The 24,867-nt window shown below is 41.9% G+C and overlaps 1 protein-coding gene across 1 annotated transcript in view; it reads right to left on the bottom strand.

The window, feature by feature from the left end:
* The window catches only part of SMC1B (structural maintenance of chromosomes 1B), a 59,143-nt gene extending 34,509 nt beyond the window's left edge, over positions 1 to 24,634 (bottom strand). Inside the window, exons 1-9 of the mRNA XM_075553505.1 lie at positions 24,526 to 24,634; positions 18,754 to 18,948; positions 16,026 to 16,132; positions 15,729 to 15,932; positions 12,125 to 12,363; positions 10,646 to 10,904; positions 9,181 to 9,321; positions 4,011 to 4,093; positions 3,160 to 3,367 (exon numbers count right to left, since the gene is read on the bottom strand). Coding sequence (XP_075409620.1) covers positions 3,160 to 3,367; positions 4,011 to 4,093; positions 9,181 to 9,321; positions 10,646 to 10,904; positions 12,125 to 12,363; positions 15,729 to 15,932; positions 16,026 to 16,132; positions 18,754 to 18,948; positions 24,526 to 24,634 — 1,545 coding nt within the window. The remainder of the gene's footprint in view (positions 1 to 3,159; positions 3,368 to 4,010; positions 4,094 to 9,180; positions 9,322 to 10,645; positions 10,905 to 12,124; positions 12,364 to 15,728; positions 15,933 to 16,025; positions 16,133 to 18,753; positions 18,949 to 24,525) is intronic.
* Between the last annotated feature and the right edge of the window lie 233 nt (positions 24,635 to 24,867).

The following is a 24,867-nucleotide window of genomic DNA, read 5'->3' as shown; positions in this document are numbered from 1 at the left end:
AGTCAGGGGAAACTTCCTATGAAGAAATGTTATCTCAGAAGGGATCAAGAATTAGAGTTCAAAAGCTTTACTAGAACATGACTGAATGCTAATCATCCTGTATTATTCCCAGAATATCTGAAGATTCGATTTTATATCTTTGGATCCCTCTTTCTACTTATTAGCCGTTTACCTGTGTTTTATTGACCATGTAAGGCGTCCAACTGTGTAGATCATAATAAACTATGGGTAACATGGGAAGAATGGGAATTCCAGAACACTTCGTTGTATTCATGTGGAACCTGTAAGTAACCATTAAGCAGTCGATCGAATGAGGCAATACTGCCAGACTTAAAATGAGGAAAGATGTGCATCGTGAATGTATCCTTTCACTGTACTTCTTCAATCTGATCACTGAGCAAAATCTGAGAAGCTGGACTATATGAAAACCTGAGCATCAGGACTGGCGGAAGGCTCATTAAAAACCCATGTTAGGCACACGGCACAGCTTACTGAAAGTGAAGAGGCCTGGAAGCACTCACTGGTGAAGACCAAAGACTACCACCTGCAGTATACATTACAACTCAATGTAAAGAAAACAACATCCTCCCAAGTGGACCCCAAAACATCATGACATAAAGATTGAAGTGGTCCAGGATTTTACTGATCCACGATCCATGCAGTGGAATAGCAGTTAGGAATTCTAATTATGTAATTCATTAGGCAAACATCTTTAAAGGGAAGAGCACTGACTGTGGTAGCAATTGTACAATACTGCTTGATGTGTCTGAACTAGGGAATGTCATGATATATGAGTGCCCAATAAAATTATTAAAAAAAATTAAGAGCAGAGATGTCACTTTGAGGACTAAGGTGTGTCTGACCCAAGCTATATTTTCGATCATGTCTTAGGTATGTGCAAGCTGGACAATGAGTGAGACTGAAGAAATGATACATTTGAATGATGGTGTTGGTGGAGAATACGGATTACACGGTGGGCTCAGATAGCACGTGTGAAGATGGTGAAGGACCCAGCAGTTTGTGCAGCCACTCTGGGTTGGAACTGCCTTGAACCCTTTTTGTCAAGTGCATATTAGGTGCAATCGTCGTAGTCATTCATATTTACCATCTTGTCCCGATGGCATTATTTTCCTTGCTGTCTTCTCCAGCTTGATTCGCTCCTCTGTCCTCTGGGTTGGAAACTCACTGCCAGCTGTGCTAGCCATTCTTGCCGTTTCTAATTTTAGTTCACTAAAAGGTTTGTTCTGGAGCTATGCTCTTACCCCTACACTCTCCCCTGCTCTTGTGTTTTATCTTATCTCTGACATCTGATTTTATTAATTCGAGCTCTTGTCATTAGAACAAAACACTCGTGGAAGATGTTACTCTGCAACCTTCTTCTAGGTGGAGCTCTTTGACTTGAAATACTTTGTGTTGATTATCAAACCTATACAAAGTTACCAAGCTGACGGCCTACATCTCAGCCATGTTTACTGTAGGCAGCTCTGCTCTGGCATGTGATTTTGTGACAAGAACTCGTCCTTGCCCTCAAACTCTAGTAAGCAACAGCTGATGGACTAAGAACTTGGTGTTCTGCTTCTGTGGTCTAAGGGCACAGAAGCAAGGGCAAGTGAGAGCTCAGCGAAAGCTAAGTCCTGCTCTTTCTTCTCAGTTGTTAATTCATATTTTACACCCAGGCTTCTCTGCGAGGACAGATCTTGTCTCTGGAGGGGGCCTTCTCTTTCATCTGAGAAAATCAGAGGGTTGCTCCCAGTGTACTTGCTCTTACACTGAACTCCCACTAGTGAGAGGGGAACAGGCGCTTGCTTCTTGGTAGGTGGACTAATCCTAGCAAAGATTTTCAAGAAATCATCCATTTATCAGGTTGTCTTCTGCACAGCCGAGGTAAGAATAGGTAATGCTTTTCTTCAATCTGTTTTTTTTTTTTAGAAACTTGCACCATTCTTTGAAACTCCCAGCAAGTCATGCCCCTTTCCCAGTTTGATTGCTGAACCCACTTTCTACTATTTTATGTCATTTTGTTAGTGTAACAGATGGAACTGTATTACCCTAAAATATGTGTTGCCAATCCTCACCTCTTTGTTGTGGTTAGATTACCATTTGATTGGATACCATGTGGTTAGAATAGCATTGACTGCCTTTGTTATGCTAACAAAACATGATTAGTGTAGGGTGTATTTTACCTTTTTTGAGGTATGAGGGTTTAAACAAGCAAGAGAACTAGAACAGATAGATGAAGATCACCCCAGGAACAAAAGCTCAGAACAAGAACCTTCCTCCAGAGCTAAGAGAAATCCTTCCTCTAGAAAGGGCACCCTGAAGTAGGGCTTTCATACTGAGAAAGCAAATTCATTTGCGAAAGCCACTCACAGCACAAGGGAAATAAGGTTAAGTTCGAAGGAAAAGAGGGTGTGTGGCCCAGCTTTTCTCCTCCACCTCCACCTAGAAGCTAAGCCTGCCTGTAAGAGTCAGAAAGTTAAAAAGGGTCCCGTAAATGGACTAGAGAGACAGGAGGGAGCCGAGAGATTGGAGTCTCATGGAGGCTTGAAGGCAATTGCACTCTTCAGGCTACAGCAAGTGGTCAACAGTGTCAGATGCAGAAAATGAGAGATGTGCAGGGTCCACTGGTCCTAGTCATGACACAGGAAGACGCTAGCTAGGCCCCTGACACCATGGGCAAGAGTTCTGTGACACTGACTTACCATTAGTTTGGAAATTCATGAGCAGGACTGGATGCACTATCAGGTTTACAGAATAAACCTTCATTTAAAAATATCAATAAAATCTGCTGGAAAACATCAACACATATATACTAAACAAACCAAGAACACAAGGTTTGAAATTATGTTTGGGGTAGACGATGTATCCTTTCAGGGTACTGGCCATACTTGGGAATTTCTGGGAACCATGTTCAAGTCACTGCTTTGCCCCAACAAATACTTATCTGTAGACACAAAAGGAAGTTATATACATATATATAACATATATAAAATATATTTACACTTTTCTACCTTTGAAATATACATGAAATTTCAAACACAAATATTAGACTGCTGAAATAATACAGCTTCCTAAAAAGGGTAACATTTTCATCCCCAGTGAAATATTGCTTTTACCAATAGGAAATCTTATTTTTTGATGTTACTCATTTCTAATTACCACAGACTCCGGGTACAGACTTCTGAGGTGTTCCAGAACCTCTGCTCTCTTCTGCTGGCGTTTCCCCTCATGGTTGTCAATCCCAGCATTCTGCAATTCACTTTTAATAAGATTCAATTCTTCATTGACTTCAGACATTCTTGATTTTGCTTTTCCAATTTCATCCTCTAGGGTTTCCTCTTGCTGTTTTTTCTCCTTTAAGCAATCACTACATCAACAGCAACAACAAAACCATACAGTAAAGAAACCACTTTGAAGAAATGACAAGATTCAGTGAACTCAGATCGGCTCTTTAGCGGAATGGGGCAGCACACTGCCAACTTTTTTAAAGGTAAGAAAATAAAATAAAATCAACCTCACCGATTACAGTCAGAGAGATTTGTTTTTGTTGATTCAAAAGTTACATAATGGGGCTTCAACAAGTTCATGAAGAAACAATGAAAAGATGGCAGATTTTTCCTACAAACTTTTTGAAGCCCCTTTGGATTCCTGGGGCCTAAAGATAGCTGTAACCAATGAGATCATTATGAGTTTACTAAGAAAATGCCATTTACAAAGAGATTCTTCATGGCAGAATATTTGCGCCTTTCATGATGCATTCGTTACTTTAATTATAGAGTAGCAACACTAAACGAGAGCTGTAAGTTTTACCAGTGCTAAGCGCTTATAGTTCACAGATTTAAAAACTTATTTGCTCTATGGTTAAGTCGGATATTTTACTATACACTATGCAATGAAAAATACTGGGACGGAGAACATCGTGACAGCGTGGGAACATCCACGTGACAGACAGTGACACACCAGACTCTGACACAAAAGGCAGCCGCGGGGGCTTTTCTTGCTATACCTACAGGCACGTCTTTGTATACTCCTCCAGCTTCTCTATTCTTTTTTTATGATCCTCTATTTGTTCTTTTATTTGGTTTATATTTCCCTGAAACATGAAATAAAACTTTCCATCAGTAAGAGCAATTCCAAACCAATGAAGTGGGTTTATGTTTCACTATTGGCTTAGAACTTAATATTAACAAGTTGTTACATATTTGAAGTATCTCAAACAATGTGATGCAAGAATACTTTTAAGCATACATTTTTATTTTGCAAAGGCAGTGTGTTATCAAGCTTTGAAGCTACACAGATCAGGGTGCATAATCTTGGCTCCACCAGTTACCAGGGGACTCATGTCCAGCAAGGGCCCTCATAGCTTTAATCTGCTCCTTAGAAAAGTGGTCCAAGGAATTACTTATTCGCTGCCTAACACGTGCTAGGAGCTAGAGTTACAATCATTAATAGGAAGAATAGTCAGTCTTGGCCTTCGTGAATAACTGGATGGGTGGGAGACAGACAAGGAAGCTATCATATATCATAGCAGAGAGTGGTTAAAATGGACAACAGTGCAGGATCTACAGGGTTGTGGAAATGAAAAGGCTTGTGGGCAGAAGACTGCAAATAAGTCTAGCTCTGGTCACTTTATTAAGAATCCAAGTGCTATGGTAGTCTCCATCCAGTGATCTGCACAGCAAGGTTGGTCTGTCTTATTCCTTTACAACTGGGAGGGGACACATGTGGACAACACTGTATGTATATGCTGCCAGGAGAGAATATCTTTTCAAGTGGAAAAGGACAGATATATCTTACGAACATCCCATTCATCACATCTACCTCGTCAAGTGCCAATGATAGAAATGAGGACACACACAATTGAAATTAAGAGCTCTCATATTGAAGTTTTATTATGTAAATTAAGAATTTAGTCCAGAGAGGAAAAAATAAGGTTAGTCAATGGGATACACAAAAGTCCTGCTATTGTGGCTAGACCCAGGCAAGTCTCAGGGCTTGTATTGTGCCTGGTGATTTCTATGCTTTACCGCAGGATATGTCAAACATGTGGCCCAACAAGAACAGGAACTGGCCCTGTGGCTTATGATTCCAAGAGTGTGGTGTCAGGGCCTGGGTAAGACCCAGACCACATTGATCCCAAGCATCCTGGATTGGGGGTGCCAGCTAGTCATGCACTGTCTGGGAAAACCAACCACTGCTCAGCACCGGAGGTCTCTGCAGCTGTTGAAAGCGGTAACCCCTCTTGTTTGTGGCACACGGAGCTTAGTATAGGCCTTCTCCACTTGGGCATTTATTTCTTCTTCTATTCAACAGACAACAACTATTCAACCAACATTTATCAACACCTAAGTGCAAAGAACTTCAGTGGACACAAGTATGAGTCCTCCTATAAGAAGCTTACAGTACAGCTGTAACTAGTATTGATTTTTGTATAAACAGACTCAAGCCCCAGACATTTATAGATCAAAACCATGAGTAACAAATGAATTATCACAAAAGAGGTGGGGAGAAAAAGAGGGGTCAGGGAAGGATTTTTGGTGCAGGTGACTACTGAATTTAACATGTTAAACATGAGTAGGCTTCCCAAAATAGAAATTAGCAAGCAAAAATCTTCAGTGTGCATCTGAAGAAATCAGAGAATTATTTTATAAGACACCCACTGGACAAGTGTTTTAAAGTAGTTCCGGCAATGTTGTCTTGTTTTTCTCTTTAGATAAAATGCTCTCTTCTGCTCATGATGATCATATACTACACCCTACAGATGGTTTGTATTTCCTGTGCCAACCCACAGAGAAACTAAAATGACGCAATGGTTATGAAGATAATTTTTGGAGAACTAGTCTTAGAATCTGTATGCTAAGGCTTGAGAGATCAACTCCCGGAATTTCTTTGATTACTAGCTGAGCTGAGTGATCTTAGTTAAGTCAACTCAACCATGTGTGTCCTGAATCCCTCATTAGTGAAATCCACCCACTCATTCATCGATTGACTATTCAATGTGTTACTTGGCATAACAAAGTATTTTAGATTCTTGGGATGATCGATGAGCATACAGACACACATCTCCTCTTGTGGATCTTACGTTCCAGATGGGAAATGTAGGTAATAAATATAACACTTTAGTTGATGAAGTTCAGTGAGAACCAGAACTCCACAGGCCTACCTTGTAGTTCTGAATCTTGAAAATTTCTGCCTTTGACAGGGAACACACAGTCTCGCTACTTTTCTATCACTTCCTTTCATAGAAAACATTTGAAAATCTTTCTCCAAAGGTTTCAAAGTCTGACTGTAGTATGCTAGAAGGCAATTGCTATGAGCAATAGAGCCAGAGCAAAGGATCAGGGCGATATGGACAATGGAGACTGCAAATTTAAAGGAGATAGTCAGGGGAAGGCTCGCCAAGAAGGCAATACATTAGCGAAAAAGTCAGAAGGGAGAGAGTTTAAAATGAGACAATCTAGGGAAAACAGAGGGATAACCAACCAGTGCAAAGGCTCTGGATTTATTTTCTAGGCTCTTATAACACACTACCAGAACTGGATAGCTTAGTACCATAGAGAGGTTGTCTGGCAGTGTTGGGGCCTCTGGAGGCTCTGGGGAGGATTGTGGTAAACTCTCTTGCAGCTACTGGTGGTCGCTGGAAACTCCTGGTGTTCCTTGGCTAGTAGACACACAACTCTATTCTATCTCTGTCTTTGAATCACCCTCTTCTCTGTGTCTGTGTGTCCTCTCCTCATAGCCACAGATCTGCGGACTACTCTAAATCCAGGATGATTCTATGTCAAGATTGATCCTTAAGTACTTACATCTGCAAAGATGTTATTTACAAATAGAGTCAATTCTGAGGTTCTATGTGAACATTAATTTTAGAATGCACCACACACTCTAAGGCAGAAATATATCAGATATAATTCAGGGGCCCATCTGGTTAGAACAGAGCAAGAAGGAGAAGAGAAAAAAAGAGGATGTCCAAATTGTAGAGATGAGGGTGGTTTAGGGAGGGTGAGCACACGGAGATAAGACATCTAAGGACTTCGACTAGGATCTGCTGCACAATGGGAGCCATCAGAGGACTGTGGGAAGTGGAGGTCCATGATCTGAGAAATTATAAAAGGCTATCAGGCGACCAGACAGATCAAGAAACAAACAAAAATCCAACAACAAAGATGAGGTTTGGTCCAAAGTGGGAGAAGCCGAGTGGAGAAAAATGATCAGATTTGTGGTTGATTTTGAAGGTGGAGCAAAAATTTCCTAAACAGTCACAGGATGGACAGCAACGTTTTTGGCCCAAGCAACTAGTAAAATATTTAGTAGGTGGGAAAAAACACATGGAACACGTTTGAGTATGCAGACAAGAACTTCAGTGGACATTTGTTTCATGTGATATGTCTGGTCAGCATTTCACATGAAGATGTTGAGGATGCACCTGGATGTACAAGGTCCAGGTTTAGACTAAAGAACCGGAAGTCATCATCAGATGGTGTTTAAAGCTATGAGATTGGATCAGCTCACCAAGGCAATGAATGTAAGAGCGGGCACCCCCCAAAATGGACTTTTTTCAAAGTTATATATTTAAATTTTTTTATTAAAAATCCTTATGACCTTCAATATACTCTCCATTATACTTAATACATTTGTCAAATCTGTGATTCCATTCTTGGAAACATTTTTCGAACTCATCTGTTTGGATGGCTGAGAGCACCTCCCTCGTTTTTTTTCTTCACGTCTTCTACATTGTCAAATCGCTATCCTTTCATGCCCCTCTTCATTCGTGGAAACAAAAAGAAGTCACATGGAGCGAGATCAGCTGCGTAAGGTGTGTGGGGCAAGAGACGCGTGCTGGTTTTTGACAAAAAACTGCCGCACTGAGATGGCTGCGTGAGCAGGTGCATTAAATCAGCCATCACAAAAAACGAGGTTCAAGTGAAAGTGCTTTTATGACCACAGAGAACCTTCCCAGGAGACACCACTGGGTACACTCAGAGCAAGTTGCTCAATGTTCGCCTAGTGGGGGAAAATGTGTACTACAAAAGCTCCACCCAGGGAGCTTTTTCCCATTTTAGAGGGTGATACCCTTTCATATGTACACAAGAGAAAACAGATAAGACTAGCCTTGAGATATTATTATGAGGATTAAATGAATTAGACTTACAGCGGTGTTGGATGCATGGCAAGTACAATAAACACAGGAAGAAACAGGTTCTCTGAAACAGGAGCTGACATGTCCTGGGAACAACAGCAGCAATAACCTGTTTCTTCTCAGCACACCAGCATGAAGACCCACTCTCACAGTGCCACTGAGGGCTGAAGTCTCTAGTAAATGTAAAGTGCCCAGCAAGGTAAGACGCTTTTTTCCTGTACATTTCAAATATTCACTTGTAAATAAGATGCATATGTAATTTGGTCCATTTCCCTATTGCCAAAAGAAGCGGTAGTCATGTTTTTAGGATGGCCCACGGAAGCCAATGTAACTCCCTCATATTAGCTGAATTACATTCTTGCTGACTATGTGACAAGGATCATTGGCTAGGCCAGATGAGAGTCTGTACAAGAGGAATCATGAAGGGAAAGACTAAAGCTTGGTTCACACGTTCACCTGGTTTAACCTGCCCAGCACCTCCATATGGATGAGGAAATTGAAGTCGGAGGAGCTAGATAATTTAGTTATTAACTGAAAATACATCGGGAGCCACATACTCTAAGCAGAAACCCGGATGACCTAACATGACCATCACAGGCTGTTTCAATGGCCACTGCCCACATAGACTATATGGCACCTCTTGGGCTGACCTTCATGTTTCCAAATGATTCTGTGCTCATCTTTATCATGGTACCTCCTTGCTTTTCTCACTTTACCTACCTGCCCCTAACCCCACTGGACTCAAATGAGTGTCACACCTGATCTTGGCGTCTTCCTAGTAACAGGCAACATTGCCTACTACTACATGGTTGTACAAGAACACGTATGGAGTACAGCTGAAGGCTGTCTAATCTTCCCTAAGACCACAGAAGAGCTACCTCAACAATCATGAGGTAACCCACAAGAGGTAACCCAGCCACTCTCGACTACTTGCTTATTTTTGACTTAAAGCAATCCATCTCTGTATTGAAAAGCTAGTACAAAAAAGGAACCAAATTCAGTGTAACGCTTCTAAGTCACAGTGGCACGAATCAAGGTACCTGAATTTCTGTGTGCCTCCTCTTTTCAAATGCCAGTCGTTCTTCATCGGCTCTCTGTTCCCACTGCAGTTTCTCCAGCTGCTGGGCCATTATGGCCACATTCTTTCTGACGCTTTCCTTTAGTTCCTTAGAATGTTCCAGCTGCAGAAACAGCAGTCAGACAATTAGGGAAGCATGAAAGGAGATCCTTTGTATGCTATACTTTGCCAGGTCATGACTCTTATACAATTCTGTTTTATACACATTAGCATTAGATCTCAACTGACCATCTTCTCCAGGCACCATCATGGGAACATAAAGCATATGTCTTGCTTAAAACCATTTAAATTGATCAACACAGTACTTTTTAAAACTCTAAAAGAAGGTCTCAAATGTTTTGGAAATGATGATAGCAACATACATGTGTGTGCTTAGTACAGCTGAATGATACACTGTCATAAGATTTGTAAGGGCCCCCAATAAAATGACTAAAAAAAAAAAGGAAACAGAAAAATATATAAATAAATAAAAGGTAGACTCTGCCAGAAGTTCTTGAAAGAGGGGACTGAAACTCCTTGATAGTCTGATAGCAAGAGGAGTTCTATGAAAACTTTTTTTCCTTCCTATTTATAGAAACATAATTTTCTCTGGCATATAGATTGTGACAAAAGATTACACAAAATATTGAGATAAATGGTAAAAATTTGATTTAGAGAATGTGTGAAAACTCTGAACTACATATATTTGGATATGTACTATTGAGTCAATATATTATAAAGTAAAGTGGGAATTAATATATCACTTAGCATCTTATATAACCTCAAGTAATTAACCTCCATCCTGTTAATGATCACATACAGCTCTTAAAAGCCACATATATTAGTCTTTAACATTTTAATAAATTGAATAGATGAAACACAATTACCCTATGGACTCATGTATAAGCTGAGTTTTTTCAGCTCATTTTAATGCAATTTTTGTGGTAAAATTAGCTGCCTCGGCTGATATTCAGGTCAGCTTATACCTGAGTATACAGGTACCTTAAAAGTACAAGAAGCATAGCATTCAATTAATTACCCTTTGCAACAACACATTATCATGCAACCTTGCTGAAATATTTTCTAGAACTTCGATTAATTCCGAAAAGTTGTAACGCCTTCTATGGAGACCCTGGAAGGCACCAATGTTTAATGCACTTGGCTGCTAACTGAAATCTCGAAATCAGCAGATGAAAACCCAAGTCCTATTCTGATACATGCGGAAGTGCCACGAGCCAGACCCAACTCAATGGCAAGTGATTGGTTATAAGGAAAGGCAACTCAGCCTAAAGATTACAATGAGGTTTTGTGTACAGGTCTCAGTCCTTACAACTGAATACCCCAAGGACAATCTCTTAAGGTATCTGAGAGGCCATCCTTTTAACTTGCTCTAAAAGGAGAAACCAAAACGAGATAAAAATAAGGTTTTTTAAACGTTGACTTTTCACCTGACTTGCTTCCAGCTCAATATCTCTCCCTCTGTGTAAGATTTCTTCCTCAACCTGCTTTTCAAAACGTTTCCATGTACCATCTAAGTCCACCAGCTCTGTTTCCAGGGCTTTTATGTCATTTTGCTGCTTGGAACACTGCTTCTCCTGGTCCTTTATTGACTTCTTAGCCTTGTCTAACTTCTTGAGGTGGTGAGAAGTGTTTTCTTTTGCTTTAATGTATTGAGGCCTCTTCTGATTTAAAAGTGCTTCAAGAGCTCTAAAAAGAACAAAGGGTAAAAAAAATACTAAGCAAAATTAAATTTTATAATATATAAAGGGAAATTCTTTAGATTAAATTGATTATGTTAAACTTAAGTTTTCAAAAAATCAACTTTCAGAGACACTAAGCATGATCAGTGGTGGCCAGCAATGACGAGGGGGGACTTAAGAGTAACATATAACAAAAACATTTTTATAGAGCATACAAGTGTTCTGGTGGGTACATGATTCTATGATTTGTTTAAATTTACAGAACTTTATTGCACAAAGAATGTTCCTTAACTTATGACCACTTAGTGCAAGGAATGTAAGTATTCATATGTGGCAAAGGGTCTGGCAAAGAATGCAGGAGCCACCTCAATGACCAGTTGGAATAATTTGAGCAAGAAAACAAAGTAGGGTTGAATGACAACTGAAAACATAAAGTAAATATCAATCAGTCCTGACTTAACTAATTGAATAAATACCAGTAAGTGGGAAAAAGAGATCTATTTGTGCAGATCCCAAATTAGTGAGACAGAAACTTTCCCTCAAGGTGGAGCACAACTGCCCTCACGGAAAGTCTGCCGAAGCATAGGACTTCTTTCCAACGAGGACAGTGTAGAAATGGGGGGGGGGGGAGAGGAGTAACTTTTTATTAGAGGAACCTGAAAGATACCCCTCAGCTAGGCGATCAAGGTCAATATCAATAGTACCCAGTCAAAAATATTAGGATATATCACTTATGTGGTATGTTCAAACCCTTGATATACTGTGATAAGAATGGCATTTGACCTCAGTGGTCTTTCTTTCTGCCTCAAACTAACAATCCCAGTTCAATCATAAGAAAACATCACATATCTGAGCAGACTTCAAAGGTGTCCAGGTCATCAAAACCAAGGAAGGCCTAGGACACTGTCACAGCTAAGAGATGCCTACGGGGATGTGACAGCAAAATGTAATGTGGAACCTTGCACCAAAACAGGAAATTGAAAGTGAAGAAAATCAGAATAAAGTAGGGAGTTTGGTCCATAATTAACAGGGGATACTAACAGATACACTGAGTGTAGATATATAGGAATTACCATGACCATCTCTGCCATTATTCTGTATATTAAAGTATTCTAAATAGCTAACTTTAAAGAACAAACTCTCAGAATCACTTAGACGTTATATTCTTAATCTATCAGATAAGATACATACAATCCAACTGTTTAATACCTATATTTGAAAACTCACTTTAATTCTTTCTCCGTTTGTTGTACTTGTCTAGTTAACACTCCGTGTTCCTTCTTCTTGACTTTAACTATGCCCTCCTGATGTACGAGAGATTCTTTTGTGGCATTCAACTCCCTACTTGCATGCTCTAGCTCAATGTTCAGAACATGAATGTTTTTCTCATTATGATAGAGCTGGAAAAGCTTCAGTTGTATCTTGTTTATTTTTAGTTCTTCAAGGAGATTCTGGTAACGTTCTGCCTATAAATCAGTACAGTTCAACAGTAGTTAGCAGGGAGTCCATTTGAGCCACTCTTTCATAAACTTAACTACTTCACCAACAAATTAATTTTCATGTATGCTACTGAGAAACAGTATTGTTCCCAAACACACTATGAAGAGGGCTCTGGATACACTTCAAAGACACACTGTGGGAACACTGCTAAATGACCATGGCAAGCGCAGTGGCAAGAATCATGCAGTGACACCTACTATCCTTGGTCCCAGTCCTGCTTTTGATTTGACCTGTGAGGTTGGCAAGTCCATGAACATTTCCAGCACCCACTTCCTCACTTGTAAACGGAAGAAAGATCATCATCTGATGTGGACGGTTCCTAGCAACCCTTCAACAAGTCCGGTAAAATTCCTGCTACAGGATATATCACGACTACTAAAATTCTCAATTATATATGGAAAGGAAGGATTTTCTAGCTCCTTTCTATTTCAACTGTTAATAAAACAATGTGCTGCCTTGGGATGGAGAAGCACTTATAATTGATAACATGCTGTGAGTAATAGTAAGCAGCTAGAGCCAGGAGATTGTAAAGACTCCACAGCAAGGTCTGCTCTAACTGTACTTGCACTGCTATCTCTGCATGTTATGAACCCCATAGCCTGACTCCTACTGCCACCACTAGTGCATGGAGACAATAAAAAGAAACAGAGATCAACGTCACTAATGAGGTACACACCCACCTTTCATTTACTCATTTGAATATTTTATTGAGCACCTCCTACATGCCAAACTCTTTCCTATGTGCTGAAGCCCTGGTGGTGTCATAGTTATGTATTTACTGCGCAGCTAACAGCAAGGTCAGCAGTTAGAAACCACCAGCAGTTCTGAGGAGAAAGAGGCTTTCTACTTCTGTAAAGATTTACAGTCTCAGAAGCCCACAGGAACAGTAACATTTTGTCCTAGAAGGTTGAGCTAAAATTGACTTGATGACAGTGAGCGTGTTTTGGTTTGGGTCTATGTGCTAAGACTACTGGAAAGCAGGACAATCAGGGCCTCTACTCCATTACAGCTTATATTCTGGGACGGGAGGGAGAAATCAGACACTAAACAAGCAACAGATAATAAAGATGACCATTTTGTAAGCAATATATGATGCAAGGAGCCCTAGTGGTAACATGGGTTAGACAATGGCCTGCTAACCACAAGGTGAACAGTTTGAAACTAACAGCTGCTTCGTGGGATAAAGATGAGGCTTTCTACTTCTATAAAGAATTAATCTTGGGAAACCACAGGGGCAGTTCTGCCCTGCCCTACAGGGTCACTATGAGTAGAATTGACTGGATGACAGTGAAATGAGATGTGCTACAAAAGAAAGCCAAAAAGGATGATGTGAAATAGAGCCTTGGCCGCATTATGCATTAGGCTACAAACCCCAAGGCTTATGGTTCAAAACCACCAAGTGTTCCATGAGAGAAAGATGAGTTTACCTGCTCCTATAAAGATGTATGCACTTAGAAACCCTACATAGGGTCACTATGAATTGGAATCAACTTGGTAACCATGGGTTTGGTTGTTTGGTTTGATAGTGTGAGGGAGGGTGCTAGTTTAGACTAGAGACTGAACTACAAATGCCTACCTGGGAGTTTTTTAATCAAAACTTGATAGAGTATCATGTACACAAAAATAAGGAGTGACCTACACAAAGAAAAAAGCAAGAGCCAAAGACCCTGCCTCTTCAGAGTGCTGACAGGTGCACTGATGACTCTGAAGCCAAAGTCCCAACTTGTAGGTCTGAGGACAAATCAAGACAGTGACACCCAACTGCAGTAGGGAGTCACTGTATCCATTGCTGCCACACACCTGCAGTTGTTCAAAATAGTCTGTTTCACTAAGAATGCATTTGAAAGCAGGGCATCCTCACTAGTACTAAACCCTGACCTTTGCGTCCATATCTTTTTACTGCTGCGTGAAGAGTGCATGAAGCACTGCTGCAAATGCCTGTCAGCGGACAGTTGTCTTGAAGAAAAGCATTTGCAATGACTGCATTGAGCTGAATGGAACTCACCACTTACTTTGCTTAATGGAACACCTTTTCCACTTAAAAGAACAAGTGCAAATGATGCTTTTCAGACTTGGTTATTTTAAAAAAATGATTGAAGGGATGCTGTAACCAAATTTGAGCTTTTAAGTGAAAATCCGAATCTTGAAAAAGGTGTATTTGTCTCAATAATAAAAACATTTCAGATGAGAATATAATATTGAGACGTGGACTTTTGACTTGATATAAAGATGTGTGCACCGATTTGGAAAAGCTCCATGACTCAAGTGAACCAATACCGACCAAATAATCAATGCATGATATTACAAAATCATGTAATATGTATAAGACACATTCAAAATACAAAGTATGCCAAGACAGTTTAAGGAAACAGTATTAGCCTTTTGGCTCAGATCAACTATAGGAAACAGTATAAAAAGTGCCCCGAGGTAGTTTTAGATTCTTGAATTTAGATGCTGAAATTAATCTTTAACAAACCATCATCTGTCAAACTTTAATGGAATACCAGTTATCTGGAAAAGCTATTGAGACAGTCTTTCAATTTTTAGCTAGGTTATCTATATAAGGTGAGATTTTCATTGATTTTGACCACAAATTACAACAGATGGAATACAGAAGCAGATCTAAGAATTCATCTGTCTTGTATTCAACCAGACATTAAAGAGACTACAAAACTATAAAACAATCGCTCTTTTAGTATTTTTAGATCTTATACATGAAAACAATCTCCACTGCCATCTAGTCAATTTCTACTCATACGAACACTATGTAGGTTTTCAGGACTATAAATCTTTATGGGAGTTGACAGTCTCTTCTTTCTCCTATGGAGAGGCTGGTGGGTTTGAACCATGTTTAGCAGACCAATGTCTAACCCGCAGTGCCATCAGGGCACCTAGAATATAGAATTACTTATCAGAGAAAGATGTTATTTATATTAACATGTAGTAAGTTTAATATTGTAATTTTTATATGGATCACAAAAAACATACTTTTATAATTTAATTCTAATTTCAAATATGACAAATGCTGAGATAAACCCCATAAACAACACATTTTAGATTTCCTTACTGATTTTTTAAAGTAAAATGTTGTAGTCAAATTCTAAAAAGTTAAACTCATATTTATTTAGACATTTTTCAGTTCAGTTGTCCTGCCCCCAGGGATAAAAGCAAAGTGAATGTGGAAAATAAAGAAAAACACTTTTAATGATTATGGGGCCTTTCTGATATAAATAGTTACTATAGGAAGGTGACCCTGAATCAATACTGACAATTTTAACAGAAAGTCGTGTTTGAATCTGACAACCAAATATTTACTTCTTTGTGACCTTACCTCTTCTTTCTCTAATTTTGCATGTTTGCGCTCGGCAGCTACATTTTTTTTCTTATTAAAATTAAACTGTGCATCCTCTTCAGCTTTCTGTAACTTTTTTTTCTTTTCCTCGTATTCTCCCAACAGCTCTCCTGAAGTGCTGATTTCTTCAAAAAACTGGGTTCTCTCTTTGGGTTTTTTCAGTGAAATTGACTCTACGGTTCCCTTTTAAAATAGTAAAGTACACCAACATTACAAATACACGGGTGCAGTTCTTTTTCCAAACTATAACTAAGATAAACAACTCCAACTATTTACCTGAAAGACTAGGCAGTTTCTTGCTTTGACTATTATGCCTATCTTCTCCAACTCTGCTAAGTAAAAGGCACGACTCACAGGATTGTTATCAAAGTGAAATTCTGAGCCTCCCCCTAAAGTGAAAGAATCAAGACTGTTACAGGACATCTAAGTTTTAGACATATCTGAACAATCAGAGTTTAACAAAATCCCTTTTTAATGAAATTTAAGTTATACACTATATATTCTAATAAATGCATTTAAAACCCAAACTCAGGGCCCCTGAGTCAATGTTGATTCATAGCAGCCCACTGTGGGTTTCTGAGACTAACTGTTTAAGGCAGTGTTTCTCAAAATTCCTAATGCCGTGGTCCTTTAATACAGTTCCTCATGTGGTGACCACCCAACCATAACATTTTTGTTGCTACTTCACAACTGTAACTATGCTAGTGTTCTGAATCAGATGGGGAATGGAAGTCCAGTCCTTCTTCCGCAGGGCTGCAAACTGCTGGCCATGCAGATCGAAGTCCAACATGTAATCACTACACCAACAGGGCTCTTAAATGGATTTAAGCAGGCTTCAAATAAAGTGTTTTGAGTGCCTACTACAAGCAGGGACTAGTCTGTGGCTACCAACAAAATAAGAAGTCTCTGATCTCATGGAGGGAATATCCTACGGGGGGGAAGACAGATAAACCAAGACATGTAGTGACATAAATAGTTATGTGAGCTGTGAAGGGGCGATGAAAGCTTCTGGGTTGAGGAGCAGGGGTACGATTTTAAATAGGATGGCTAGGGAATCCCTACCGAGATGAAGACTTCTGAGTAAAGATCTGAAGGAAGAGAGCTAGGCAATGAGATATCTTGGTGATAAAGTGGTGAAACATTTAAATTACATAGTAACAAGTATACAATAATATTCATTTCTAAAGTTTTCTGATTGGATTTATAAGGTAATATTTATACAAGTGTTCTAAAGGGCCAAGAATGAAAACAGAAACACACACACACACAGACACACACTAAGCCTATCTATAGAAGTTCTGTAAACTTCTGACGTAGACAGAAAAATAGTTATCAATTTTTTTATTAAGGAAGGACAAGATTCATTTACTTATTTATTTTAGGAGTATGTTGAACTTTATTTTATAATATACTTTATCAAAAAATATCTTATTGGGGGGTCTCTATAGCTCGTATCACAATCCACAAATACATCCATGTGTCAAGCATATTTTCACATATGTTGCCATCATCATTTTCAAAACATTTTCTTTCTACTTGAACCCTTGGTATCAGCTTTTCCTCCTCTTCCCCTCATGAACCCTTGATAATTTATAAATTACTATTATATTCATGTCTTAGACCAACCGCTGTCCCCCTTCACTCACTTTTCTGTTGTTTGTCCCCCTGGCAGGGGGTTATATGTAGATCATTGTGATCAATTCCCCCTTTCTCCCCCCACCTTCCCTTTACTGTACTAGTATCGTTACTCTCATTACTGGTCCTGAGGGGTTTATCTGTTCTGGATTCCCTGTGTTTTCAGCTCATGCTCTGGTCTAGCTAGATTTGTAAAGTAGAATTGGGGTCATGATAGTTGGGGGAAGGAATCAATTAAAAAACTAGAGGAAAGTTGTATGTTTCACCAGTGCTATACTGCACCCTGACTGGTCTCTTCCTTGTGACCCTTCTGTAAAGGGATGTGGAATTCTCTAGATGGGCTTTGGGTCTCCACTCTACACTCCCCCTCATTCACATCGATATAATTTGTTCTTGGTCTTTGATGCCTGATGATCACACAGGCTGACCTGCTTCTTCTGTGTGGACTTTGTTGCTTCCCAATTAGATGGTCGCTTGTTTATCTTCATGCCTTTAAGACCCCAAACACTATTATCTTTTGATAGCTGGGCACCATCAACTTTTAACTGTGTTCCAATAACCCGGCATTCTGTGATGCTCAACTTCCCGACATTATTGCTGAAGACAAAATGGGTGCATAAGTAAATGTGATGAAGCACTGAGGGAGTACAATGTCCATCTGCTGCCTTAATACTTAACATATAAATATAGGTACATAGATCTACTTCCCTAACTTTATATGGGAAATGGGAAGGACAGGGGTTTCATGAATAAATTCACAAAATATAAATTTAAAATTTCATTCAAGCTGCTTCTTGATGGTAGAAAAACTACCTACACTAAGTGAAAAAGGTGCATAAACACATCACTAAGAAAAATATATAAACTTAACATACATAGCCTTACAAAGACTTTTATAACCTCTTTGTTCTGGGTGGTACAGTAGATGAAGTGTTGGGCTGTTAACCACAAAGCCGGTGGTTCCAGCCCATCAGTGGTACTGTGAGAGAAAGATGAAGCTGTGTGAACTGCCACAAAGTCTTGAAGTCTTGGAATTCTAAGAAGCAATTCTATGTCCTATAAAGTTGCTATTAAGTCAGAATTGACTACCTTTGAAGTAATTTTTGTCTTTGCCTTCCTGGTAGGTGTCCTTCATTTTAGTGAAATATACAAGTATAAAATGCTATTTATAAATAGAAATATTTACTATGATATGTGAATTATATGTCCACAGAACTTTTAAAATAAAAGATAATTTTACAAATATGTCTGCTTAAGGAAGAGTCCTAGTGGATAATCCTTGTCAAACAGATTATTTACGCTAAGATTTGCTATAGTGAGATCAAACTGTAGCCTTCAAAGAAAAATCAAACGACTGACAAAAATCTACAAATACCTCGAATAATTCTTGTGAATATTTTCTTTTCTCCACTCTCTTCGATGTACTCAATTGTTACACTTGCAGAAGAAGAAACAGGTTTTCCAATATGTGCTCCATGGATAAGTTCTTGAATATTTTTAACTCTTAAATTCGCTGTTTTTTCTCCCATTACGAAACTCAGTGCATCCATTACATTAGATTTTCCTGGGGAAGAAGAGATAGGGCAAACATGGATACTAGTTCTTAATCATAAAAGTCCTTACTCAGTCCAAGAAACCAGGCTCCCAACAAGTGAAATAGTCAATTAGCCTATCTAAATAGTCCGAATTGAACATATTCATAATGCATGTGACATAAAATGCTATGTAGATCACTGTGGCAGAGCACCAAGAACAAAAGAGCGACCAAACTCACTGCCACTGTGTTGACTCCGACTCATAGTGACACTAAAGGGCAGCAATGGAACTGGTGAGAGGAGGGCCACCTGGGGCCCCATCCTGCTGATATCAGCAAAGGGCCAGCGAGGTGCCGTCAGCCTAGCAAATCCCATCAGAAGGACCAGGAGGAGTCCACCAGGGAGGGTGACCAGGCTGGAGAGAATCCAGGATGTGACCATCTGTCATTACCTCATCATAATAAACCACCTCCCTTTGCTGGACTTCAGCCAAGTAGTGGGCCCTGTGAGGAAGGTCTCATTCATTTCCCCACATCCATCCCCTTGATTGGCAACATGCCCATTTTACAGATGAGGAAGCAAGAGGCTCAGAGAATCATGACAATCTAGTGCTCAAGGTCATACTTCCAATTAACCAAGCTCGGGTCCAACTCAAATCCCTCTGATATCAAAGTGCCTGCTCACCCTCTCTCCCACTGCACTGACTCCCAGAAAGGGCGGATCATCCAGGATCAACCCCAGGGACAAAACTTGGCTTCAGATATGAGCGGGGCTCACACAGGTCCAACTCTCAGTAGAGAGTTGGTGGACAATAAATGCAAATTAAATCTGCTGCCCTGTGTTTCAACCTGGGAGGCACAGGTAGGTGGTAGGAACATCCAAGTCCAAGGTCCCAAGGATCTGTGAGGCTTGGGAGTCCTTCAGGGCAGAGGTGGGTTTTCATAGAAATCCAGAAGCAAATTGTGGCAGGAACAGCCAGTATCAATTCAGTGTCCCCTGTGTGTCAGAGAAGATAGCAAATGCGGTTTGCAATGACTGATTTTTTTAGGAAATACATCACCAAATTTGGTTCGGGATGAACTCCAACCACCCAGGGACTCCAAAAGGGACTGTGTTCCCCCAAACCAGGTTGTCTTCATGAACGGGTCCGTTGTCATCTCTGCCCTATCCCGGGGCCTTCTTACTCACTTGCCACCGAGTGGATTCCAACTTATCTTGATCCTATAAGGCAGGGCAGAACTGACTGTGGGTTTATGAGGCTGTAACTCTGTATGTATATACAAAGTCTTGTCTTTCTCCCTCAGAGCGGCTAGTTGTTTTGAACTGCTGACCTTCACTTGGCAGCCTAAGGCAACAACCACTATGCCACCAGGGCTCTAATGGCAGAGAGTTAAGTGATCTAAATGTAAAGGATCCAGTAGCTAAATCCCAGATTTCCTTACTAGGTATTATCTCAAAGCATAATCCTTACCCTAACTCTGCTGAATTTCCATTATGCGTACCTTAAAAATATAAAAAACTATGACATAAAAGTATTGCGTAGCACTAAATTTTCACACATAATTTTTTTTCCTAATTCAAGATTTCTCCAAAGGCTTAACTAAGCTCTCCAGAATATTAAAAATTGACATTTGAAAGGCTAACATTCTTAAGACTGCTGGTATCCTTTGAAAAGCTCGCTTATCAGGCTGGCTAGTATCTGTGAGTTTGGATTTCAACAGTCTTCCCCTCATTCCTTGATAAGAGGAATGCTGTGCCTAAACGGCTTTGTATAAACAATGATGTACACTTATTGCTTTGCTTGCTGGGAGTCTGGAATTTCTCTATGTGCAAGGCAGAAGGTGCCTACACAAATAAAAACATGACACGAGACTCGAATGAGCTTCTCTCAGACATACTTGTCACCACTCAATGCTAGAGGGATTAAGCACATCTGTGTGACCAAGAGCCCTGGTGGCATAGTGGCTAAGCATTGGGCTGCTAACTTGCAAGGTCAGCGTTTTGAAGCCACCAGCTGCTCCCAGGGAAAGACTAGACTTTCTACTCCCATGGAGTGGAATGCCTTGGAAACAGGCCATTCAACCTTTTCATAGAGGGTCACTATGTGTCGGCATCAGTTCAATGGCATTGAGTTTGTTGTGTGACTCTGAAGTGACTCTTGAAATCTTGTATCGAGTTTCCTCAGATTTCACCCCATTTGGCCGGTTCCTTACACGACAAGAAATCATAGCTATGAATATAACTATATGCTGAGTCCTCTTAGCCAATCAATGTCCTAGAAGTGATCTTGGGAACTCAACTCAGATGACAAACTATAAAAAAAAAATGTACTACAAAGAATGTACTTTCTTTGTTTAAAGTTTCATAAACAGTATTTGACCTTCTGTTATATTTTGTGTTTTTTTTTTTATTTTCCATACTTTGGAAAGGGCGGCTTTACTCTGCATAGCCTCTGCTCTTAAAACTCAACACACAGTGGCAATTAATTGCTAATGGGTACCCTGGTGGCAAACTGGTTTAGTGTTTAGCTGCCAATGGAAAAGCCAATGGTTCCAGCCCACAACTGCTCCACAGGGGAAATACGTGGCAGTCGGCTTACATAAAGACTACAGCTACGGCTATGGAGCAGTTCTATCTTGACCTCTAGGGTGACTGTGAGCTAGAATTGACTGGATGGCCAACAGTTTGGTTAGGTAATTATTTACCAAATAAAAACTAATGGAAACCACAAAGCTTAAGTTTAAAACTGAAAATGTTACTCCACCACACAAAAAAACTTTATACTAAAAACCAACAGTTGAGAACATGCCAAATTTTGTCAGGTGAAAATAAATGACCAAGTAATGGTTTCAAAATTATCTAAGTGTGGCAAAAATTTTGCAAGATTAAAAAAATGATTAACTAACAAGCATTCAAATAAATATGAACATATTGAACTTGGCCTGTATACAGCAAAAAGGAAGGAATCTTGGTGGCACTGTATGTAAATGTTAGACTGCAAACCACAAAGCCAGCAGATTAAGCCCCTTAGCCATTTCTTGGGAGAAAGATGAGGCTGTCTGTTGCCATAATGATTTAGTTTCAGAAAATCCTATATAGGGTTGCTATAAGTTGAAATCCACTCAAAAGCAGGTTGATTCTTATTTTACAGCAAAAAATGAATGCCATCTAAATAAAATTCATGGAATAAGTCAACCAAATGTTTGCTTTGGGGAGATGGCATGGAAGGCAATGCTAAATAAACTATGGCTGGTTTAATGTGATTGTAACTCAAATCTCTAGATGATCTTTGCCATTAATTCTCATGAGAGGGAAGGAGCTTCTATGGGGTGATGTAGACCAGGGGAGGGGCAGCAAGAAGACTCTGTAAAGGCCATTTTTTACAATAACTTTAAGGTATATTCTAGATCATAATGGGATGGTTTAATACCAGCACCAGTTAATAAAACCAGGTTCCAGATTTATGTTAACAGGATCTGGAATGGTGAGGCTGACAACTTGTGTTGTGGGTAGAGACTTTCTGGTGGGAGTTCTAAAACCAAACTGAGGCACCTTCATTCATGTCATCACCGGTCACACCATCACTGGTTGAAAGATAAAGATCAATGGGTAAGAGGCCCAGTGATTTCCTCAAAGTTGGCTAAGGTATGGGCGCCCTGATCTTCCATCACTGTGCAGTGGAGAGCCTGGTCAGTCAACTTTGGCAAAGTACCTTGGCCCTCCTTAGCTCGATTTCTCCCTGAGGAGCCATGGGCCACACAGAAATGGCAATGCTCAGGGTGAGTGCACTAGACCTTGGCGATTCTGCAGCTCTGGGGGGGAGGGCTTGAGGGAATCTGCCCTCAAGGGAACCTACTGCAAGGAAACTGCGCTCCTGCTTTATCCTCGCTGAAGGTCACAGGACTGGCACCGAGGACAAGGACTGAGTTGGGACAGACTCCCAGGCAGAGGGTGGGGGGCCAGGCAGAGCTGGGCCCTGGGTGGGTGCTGGCCAGGAGCTGAGGGGTACAGGGTCTGTGGGAGCCTTGGGTCAGGTCCTGTGTAGGTGAGGGATCTGAAACTTGTGAGGTCAAGGTCTGGGAGGCTGGGGTTGCTGTCTGAGGGACTGCTGTCTGTGAGGTAGGGTCTGGGAAGACTTATCTGTGACCTGGGGAATGATTGGGGGGGGGCATGGTCTGTGGAGGACAGAGTCCAAGATCTGTGGATAATGGGGCTTTGGGGGCGCTCTCTGTGAGGGGGGAGTCTGTGGAGGATGGAGTGGAGGGTCTGTGGATAATACGGTTTGGGGGTGCTGTCTGAGGTGGGGGTCTGTGGATAATGGGGTTTGAGGGGTGACACGCAGTTTGAGGGGAGGTCTATAGATAAAGGACTTTGGGGGACGGTCTGAAGGGTGGCTGGGTCTGAGGGAACAGAGTTTGCGGTGGGGGTGGGGCCTGTGGAGGAAAGAGTTGATGGTCTGTGGATAATAGGGTTTGGGGGGCAAAGTCTGTGACGGGGGTTCTGTGGAGGACGGAGTTGAGGGTCTGTGGCTAATGGGGTTTGGGGGCGGTCTGGAGGGCGGCCAGGTCTGAGGGAACAGGGTTTGCGGTGGGGGAGGGGGAGGGTCTGTGGAGGACGGAGTCCAGGGTCTGTGGATAATAGGGTTTGGGGGTCAGTCTGTGAGGGGGGTCTGTGGATGACGGAGTTGAGGGTCTGTGGATAATAGGATTTGGGGGTCGGTCTGTGGAGGACGGAGTTGAGGGTCTGTGGATAATAGGATTTGGGGGGCAGTCTGTGAGGGGGGGTCTGTGGAGGACGGAGTTGAGGGTCTGTGGATAATAGGATTTGGGGGTCAGTCTGTGAGGGGGGGACCTGTGGAGGACGGAGTCCAGGGTCTGTGGATAATAGGATTTGGGGGGCAGTCTGTGAGGGGGGTCTGTGGAGGACGGAGTTGAGGGTCTGTGGATAATGGGGTTTGGGGGGACGGTCTGGAGGGCGGCCGGTCCATGCAAACAGGGTTTGTGGTGGGGGAGGGGCAGGCCTGTGGGGGACGGAGTTGAGGGTCTGTGGATAATAGGATTTGGGGGGCAGTCTGTGAGGGGGGGTCTGTGGAGGACGGAGTTGAGGGTCTGTGGATAATGGGGTTTGGGGGGACAGTCTGGAGGGCGGCCGGGTCTGAGGGAACAGGGTTTGTGGTGGGGGAGGGGCGGGTCTGTGGAGGTTGGAGTCCAGGGTTTGTGGATAATAGGGTTTGGGGGGCAGTCTGTGAGGGGGAGTCTGTGGAGGACGGAGTCCAGGGTCTGTGGAGGACGGGGTTTCAGGGGTGGTCTGCAGGGCTGCGGGGTCTGGGGGAACAGGCTTTGGGGGTGGGGATGCAGTCTGTGAGGCGTGGTCTGGGGAAGCCAGGCTGTGGTCGGTAAAATAGGGTTTTCAGGGGGTGGGGTGGGAGTGGGGGAGACATTTGAGGGGGTTGCGGGGAGATGGGGTGCGGGTCTGGGGTGGGACATCGGCAGCGACCGCCCGAGTTCAGGCGGCATGGCGCCCTCACGTCCGCTCGGCAGACGGCAGCACTGCGCGGCTGGGCCGCGGTGGGGGAGTTTGGGGTCCCCGCCTAGGCGCCCAGTTACCAGAGCCGTTGGGGCCGATAATACAGGTGAACTTCCTGAAGGGGCCGATGACCTGGCGGCCCCGCCACGACTTGAAGTTCTCCACGAGCAGCACCTCCAGGTGGCCCATGGCTGCGCCTCCGCCGCGTCTTCACAAAAGCGCGTGGCCCGCGAAAGCGCGGGAAGCGGCCGGCGCGGTCTCGCGATGTCTCGCGAGAAGAGGGCGAGCGGCGGCCGAGCGCGGCCTCGTTCCTTAGCAACGGGAGTTGGGGACGCTCTGTGCCCCGGCCTTGGTTCGGTCCGCAGAGCTGCGCTGCCGGGTTGGGGTGCCGCTCGGCACCCAGCCGTCCACCTTCCCAGGGA

This window comes from Tenrec ecaudatus, chromosome 6 (assembly GCF_050624435.1).
Source record: "Tenrec ecaudatus isolate mTenEca1 chromosome 6, mTenEca1.hap1, whole genome shotgun sequence".
Classification (NCBI taxonomy): domain Eukaryota; kingdom Metazoa; phylum Chordata; class Mammalia; order Afrosoricida; family Tenrecidae; genus Tenrec; species Tenrec ecaudatus.
Note: the sequence above shows the minus strand (reverse complement) of the source record. Positions and strands in the feature narration are given on the sequence as shown.